This window comes from Miscanthus floridulus, chromosome 16, assembly GCF_019320115.1.
Source record: "Miscanthus floridulus cultivar M001 chromosome 16, ASM1932011v1, whole genome shotgun sequence".
Classification (NCBI taxonomy): Eukaryota; Viridiplantae; Streptophyta; class Magnoliopsida; order Poales; family Poaceae; genus Miscanthus; species Miscanthus floridulus.
Window position 1 is genome coordinate 74,578,481 of NC_089595.1, and position 7,110 is coordinate 74,585,590.

At 45.8% G+C, this 7,110-nt stretch overlaps 1 protein-coding gene across 1 annotated transcript; it reads right to left on the reverse strand.

Moving 5' to 3' along the window:
* Nucleotides 1–4,550: 4,550 nt before the first annotated feature.
* LOC136512822 (peptide-N4-(N-acetyl-beta-glucosaminyl)asparagine amidase A-like) lies at nucleotides 4,551–6,720 on the reverse strand. Its single transcript, XM_066506830.1, has one exon. The coding sequence runs from the start codon at nucleotides 6,610–6,612 to the stop codon at nucleotides 4,735–4,737; it is 1,878 nt and encodes a 625-aa protein (XP_066362927.1). The 5' UTR covers nucleotides 6,613–6,720; the 3' UTR covers nucleotides 4,551–4,734.
* Between the last annotated feature and the right edge of the window lie 390 nt (nucleotides 6,721–7,110).

Below are 7,110 nucleotides of genomic sequence, written 5' to 3' on the forward strand. Positions count from 1 at the left end.
TAATTTGAAGAGCAGTAATATTTAGTAAATTATGATTATGTTGATCCTCTAATTAAATTGGAATCGACGGGAGAATTTAATTAGAGGAGTAGCCTATTTTTATTTATGTTAAATTATGGTATTATTATTTTCTGACCAATGTTGATGATAACAATATTATAATGAGTTTAAGGTTTAAATCTCTAATAAATTGCACACCAACATGCTCAATTTTTCAGAGAGTAGATAAAGACCAAGAAATGCTCCTGAACTAATAGAATGTATTTCATTATCAAGTTTTCATTGTAATGGTGTTGATTATCTTCCAATTAAATTGGAACCAACGAAAGAATTTAATTTTAAAGAGTAGTTATATGGATTTTAAGTTAATTTATGAGTTTTATGCATTAATTCTATTTGCTGCCCTACGGTGATGTAGAATTGATGCAGAAACATATAGTATATTTTATTTTTAATTGACGAGATCACTCGGCTGCATGCCAACGGGCTGCAATGCTGAGGTATATGAATGAAAAGACTTAAGTCAAACTAGTTCAGGACAGTTTTTGTTAGTTTACTAATTTTCTAATTAAATTAGAACCAACAGGGAGATTTAATTAAAAAATAAAGTATAAGTGAATGTTTTAGTCATTATGACTAAGTTTTTGTATAGATATATCCTGCATGGGGAGAAGTTTTAGCATAGTAATTATGCTAGTCCATCCTGTATGGCGGGAGAAGTTTTTGTGATAATTCATATGTTTTTATATCCCACATAGCAAGAGAAGTTTGGGTAGCTCTTATGCTATTCTAGTATTAACCATAGCACAATAAAAATGCACCGTCATGGTAAATACTAATCAAAGGACAAGAAAAAGATACAAGCATGACTTGCAAAAGTACAGTTAATAAAAGATCGCGTTGAGTTCTTGAAGTGAAATAAGAAAAGTGTACTCCTAAACGGATCAAGAAATAACTTTGTTTACATGACATAATCATGTGAATGAAGTAAGTTAAAAGTGTCTCCTCGTTTACAGGCTTTCTGAATAGTTATCGAAATTATGGCAGTAAAGTTCATGACATATTTTGAGGGGGAGAATATTAAGATCAATTAAAAAAATACTCTTCATTAAGAGTGAGATAAAGATTAATTAAGATGAATACGACCGTCAGAGGAGTACAACTGTCACAACGATGATACCCCTAAGCAGAGAAATAGCTAAATTCCTAGACCTTTTAAAGTTCTGACAGGAAGATAGTGTAGTCAGCCTCCAAGATGTTAAGGTGGTGCTTAAAGTGCCATATGATGTTTTAACGGATTAAACCCAAAATAAAAAATTTGAAGATATACTATCTTTAAAAAAAGATGGGAAGATCTGGGGGAGCATGGTATATAGAGGTATGTAGAGACCTAAGACTTGAAGAGAAGCGGGACAGCGTGCCCACTTTAGTAATTAAAAAACAACGAATTTCTCAATACCTGTTGATATTTTATGACTTATACAACAACTATTATTGGCTCTTCGAAGAAGATGAATAATATAAACAAGGATCTTGTGATACAGGAGCCTGTAGAATCAATTGCCTCTTGGCAATAAAGAGCAACAATAGCCCTATATGAAAGTGCTAGTAGCTAAGGCCCTAGAAGGTCTCAAAGAACTAGTAAATCAGTTTTCTGAAGACTATGAAGTCTATGTTTGTAAAGAAATTCAAATGAAGGGTGATCCCACCTCATTTGAAGAAGCCATGAGGAGCGTTTACTCGTTTAAATGGCAAGAAGCTATGAAAGTTGAAATGAATTCGATGAATACCAACGATGTTTGGGACTTAGAAGTAATTCCTAATAGAGCCAAAACAGTAGACTGTTAATGGGCCTACAAGACAAAATGTGACTCCAAAGGAAATGTAGAAAGATATAAAGCACAACTTGTGACAATATGCTTTACGCAAAGAGAATGAATATATTACAATGAGAGTTTTCTCTTCAGTCTTATGCAAGGATTCTTTTAGAATCATAATGGTGTTAATGGCATATTACGATTTAGAGTTACATCAGATGGATGTAAAGACGACATTCCTCAACGGGGATTTATATGAAAACGTTTACATGGCACAACCCAAAAGGTTTTGTTATGGAAGAAATTAACATATGAGATGCCACCTGTAGAAATCCATTTATGGGTTAAAAGTAAGTCTCTAGACAGTAGTATTTAAAGTTGATGAAACAATGAGAAAATTTGGGTTTTAAAGAAAATGAGAAGGATAATAGCGTTATGCGAAGATCAAGAATGGAAAAATCATTTTCCACATCTTGTGAATAGATGACATTCTACCCACTAGTAGTGATGTTAATCTGTCATTGGAGAAGATGAAGTTTTATCCTCAAGTTTCAATGTGAATGATCTTGGTGAAGCGTCATTGGTTCTACGAATCAAAATTCTCTGAGATAGAAGAAAATGGAGTATTAGGACTATCACAAAGGCATACTTAGAAAGATTCTAGAGAAATAAAGTATGTATGCGAGTAAACCTACGCCTGCTCTTATAGTCAAGAGTAATAGATTTGAAAACTTTAACTGTTCTAGGAACCGATATGAGATCAATCAAATGAATATGGTTCCATATGCTTCAGCTGTTAGAAGCTTAATGAGTGTACAAGTACAAGTAAGAACTTACCCTGACGTAGTTTACGTATCCGGGATATTTTGGCAGAAGTCCAGTCCAGATATAGATCACTGGAATGGAGTTGAGAAAGTCTTACAATTTAGCAAAGTATCATAGGCCTCATGCTGAGTAAGAAAGAATAAGTACTCTCAAATAGTTGAGGGTACAAAAGGTAAGTCTTGGCGAGTTATGTAGTGAAATCCACAGCAGCTGGCTAACACTCGCAGTTGGAGTATTATTATGGAAAAGCTCTAAAGAAATAGTTGTGGTGTCATCAGTGATGCACACCATAGTATAGCTTGACATGAGGCTTAAGAAACAGGCAAAAAGGAGCTTAAGGAAATTTATACCCGTATTTAACAATGGTAGACAACAGCAATAACCATTTAAAGTAAGTTAACTCCTAAGGCAACAAGTCAAATATGCTGCCAAACACATTGAAACTAAGGAATATGTTGTAAAGGAGAAAATCCAGAATCATTTTGAAAGCATTGAGCACATAAGTACCGAGTAAGTACTTGCGGATCCGCTTACCAAAGGCCAACCACCCAGTGCGTTCAGAGAACACACAGTCAATATGGGTTTATGGAAAAGCCTATGATTTCTGGATACTAAGGGCCTAGTTGAGTATCTGTTTTAAAACAGAGAGGTGCGTTTGTAGCTGTTTAATCTAATGGCAACAGACCGTGACGATGAGACACGCTCTGTGTACTGATCTGTGATGGAATAGGAACAAGATAAAGTAAGTAAGTTAAGTTTAAGGAATAAGGTGATATCAAGGGGAAGAATGTTAGTTTGATCTCCACCGATTGGTCCAATGGTCAATTGGGCCCTTGGATCAATGCCCTGATCGGGGGCGTCCAACCACTCCATGGTCGGTGGGCCTCGTCGCACAACAACATAAAAGAGAAGCTGGGGCCAGGGTACGAGGTACGAGGTTGTCTTGAACCACCACAACCCGCCTGCAGAGAAACCCTAACCCAATCTAAAGAGACGGTGTTGCCAGAGACGGGAAGACCCACTACCTCCGCGTCGCCACTGGATCACGTCTCCACCGCACGACGTTCAACAGCGATGTCGTGCCACCGGCGGCCACGTCACTACGGCGCTATGGCCGCAACTGCCTTAAGGCGAGGTACATGATCCTGCTTCTCCATCTAAGTCTAGTTTATCCCCTGATCTATGATTTAGAGGTACTATGATCCTATCACATGCTTGTTCCATGGAGAGAAATCCTATGTCGACGTAAGGTTTATACAAAGAGAGAAGGAGTTTTCTTGTGGGAGGACAGAGATATCATCATGATCTTGTGCGTCAAGAGATACAGAGCTGTCTTTGGAGATTTCATGTTTTTCATTTAATCATCCGAACAACATTTGAAATTGATAGGAAACAATTTCATGTCCACCCAAACAAGACCAAACAAGACAATTGAATCAAATTCTGTATATTTCATTTCCTATTGAATCTAATTCCAAGAATCAGATTTCTAGAACAAGTTTCAATTCTGGGATCCAAACGGGGCCTTAAGGATATAGCAAAACCAGAATGCCCATACACCCTAACTAAAAGGGGTCACTAAAGTTTAGTGGCTTTAATCATCAAGGGGTAACTAAAAGTGACTAAAAGTGATCACAGATGACTTTACTTCTTTGTCTCTCCTTTTTTTTTCACTTTTAGCCTAATTTTAGCACATGGATCCAAACAGAAGTGACTAAACTTTAGATGGGTGACTAACATGGCGTTCGGCTGGTAGCCTTTGGGCTGATTTTAAATGGTTGAATAGTATTCTATGAAAGAGAATAAGCTAAAATAAGCTGAAACAAGTGGGAACAAACCGAGACGTGACCAGCCAAACGAGGTGTAAAACTTCGAGAAGGGTGACTAAAGAGGGCCGGACTAAAGAAAACAAACATATCCTGGAACAATTCAATTGCAAGTACAAGAATACACTGGAGGCGTACATGTACACACCAAAAAAAAAAACATCGATCGCACGTACTCCTAGACACACTATGAAGAAGTCTGAACAACTCAACTCCCAAGTCTGAAGACGGACTCCCAGACAGCAGCAATGCCCAAACAGTGGCCATCACAATTCCATGGCACCTCCTTCCGCGGGTCCAGCTCCAGCAGCAAGCCAAGCCAAGCCGTCTCCCAAGGCCCGGTAGCTCTCAGTCACGTTGTCGCTCAGCACCGCGCCGTCCAGCGTGTCGATGGCGCGCTCATACTTCCCCGCCTCGTCGCTATACCTGTACGCCTGCGTCGTGGCCGCGGACCCGTCGAGCACGTCGTGGTCTCTGACGAGCATCCACCCCACGGCGGCCTGCTCGTCCACCACCTTCGTCTCGCCATCAAACAGCCCCTCGGCCTCGGCGTCCGTCTCGACGCTCAGGGAGTGCGTCAGGTTCGCCCGCATCACGTAGGTGCCGTTCTCGCCGTCCTCCGTCACCATCTCCAGCCACAGCGGGTACTTGGCCTCCGTCTCCACTTTGCCGACCTCCTTCCGCGTCTCCGACGACCGGACGACGACCTCCGTGTCCTGCTCCGCCTGCAGCCGGACGGTCTTGTTCCTGCCCTGGTCGGTGAACTCCACCAGGCTGGTCGCCTCCAGCTCCGTCTCCACGTCCGTCGTGAAGTTACCGAACGACGAATTCACCCACCCGCTGAACCGGGACTTCCTCTTGGCACGGATCTCGAACCTCCCGTCCAGGGGCTGCCGGGTGTAGTACCGGCGGGTGATGGACAGACGCGGCGTCCTGTACCGGCTGAGCGCGGCCGACACATTCGGCGAAGCGGGGTCCAGCCACAGGTGCAGGTTGGCGTCAACGAGCCACTCGGCGATGCCGTCCACTACGCTTAGGACGATCTCGTGCGCCTTGCCGTCGACCAAAAGCCCCAGGAACGGGGTCAGCTCGACGTCGTAGGTCGGAAGGTCGAAGGCGCCCAGCGCCGCCACCGGCTGCCAGAACAGCGGGTTGATGCCGCCCGTGTAGATCACGGGGAACGGGACGAACGAGCCGGCGAAGTGGCCGTCCACGCTCACGACGACCTCGCGGTACGCGGCGTTGCCCCGTCCGGTGGTGAGGTCGTTCTCGCGGATGTAGAGGTCCGGCGGGTTGGAATACCAGAACTCGTCATTTGAGTGCGGGGACACGAAGAACTCCAGGACTGCACGGTAGGTGTTCGACGGAATGCTCACAAGCTTGGACCGACAATCCGACGAATTCTGGATGCGGAACCAGAAGCCACTGCTGTTGCCCGTGCCCTCCGAGATTGGCAGGATCAGGTCCGCCGGCTGGAAGTACGATGCCGGCAGCTTTTGGCCGGGGTCCGCAGAGCCGGCAGCTGAGGAGGACCCCCCGTCGTTGACGAGGTAAGCAGGGGCGCCGTGGAACTCGAGGGACACGCTGACGTTGTATACACCGGTGTACACGTCGTTGACGAGGTTCTCCAGCATAACAGAAAGCACGCCGCCGGGCGGGGACCGGAGCAGCGCGGAATAGCAGGTGACGTCCTTGCGGACGGTCCAGCGGACGCCGTCGGGGGTGGGCTCGGCGGTGGTGGTGCGGAGTAGCTCAGCGCCGTCGAGCCAGACGGCCGCCACGCGGTCGTACTGGTCACCGGCGATGGCGACGGAGAAGGAGAGAACGACGAGGGACCAGGGCGCAGGGCACCCGGCCGGCGGCGCATACGCGGCCTTGGCGGGGGGCGCGCCGTAGGTGTTGGCGAACGAGTAGGAGAGCACCGGCACTACGCAGATCGGCGCGGCCGGCGGGGGCCGCGGGACCGGGTAGGTGGGGTCAAGATACTCCTGCGCCGGCGCATTACTGAGCCCCGTTCTGGTGCCCGAGCCCGCACGCGGGGAGGCGTAGTGGTCGGGAACCTCGGCGAGGGCCGGGACGAGGAGGAGTAGGAGATGGAGGGGGAGGGGGAGGGGGAGGCGGAGAGGCGGCGCGCGCTGCTGCATCTTGCGCTGCTGTGGCGACTGCCGACTGGCGAGGCGAGATGCGTTCGAGCTAGTCCTGTGATCCTGTCCGGCTGTCCCCCTTCCTGGCTAGAAGGGGAGGAATGAGGACAGAGGGAAACACGGAGTGGAATCACTGATTTCTTCGGATCATCGTTAAATATACCGAGACTTTTTATTTTATTTTATACGCAACACGTAAATATTTATAGTTTTGTTATACGTTATGATCGAATGTGGCTTAGCATTCAATGACACATGGTTTATACTGGTTCAGGCAACGCGCCCTGCGTCCAATTTGAGTCGGTCGGTGACTTTATTCCTGAGCTTAGGTGCTCGAAGTTTATCATGAGGTTACAAACGAAAGAGAGAAAGATAAGGGGTGCAAGAGGTCTAGTCGGACTCTAGTCTGAAGGGCCGAGAGTAATGGGAGCTCTGCTATGTGCTAAGTGTTCGAGCGTGTGCTCGAGGTTTGAACCTAGTGGTTTTTGCTGTAGTGTA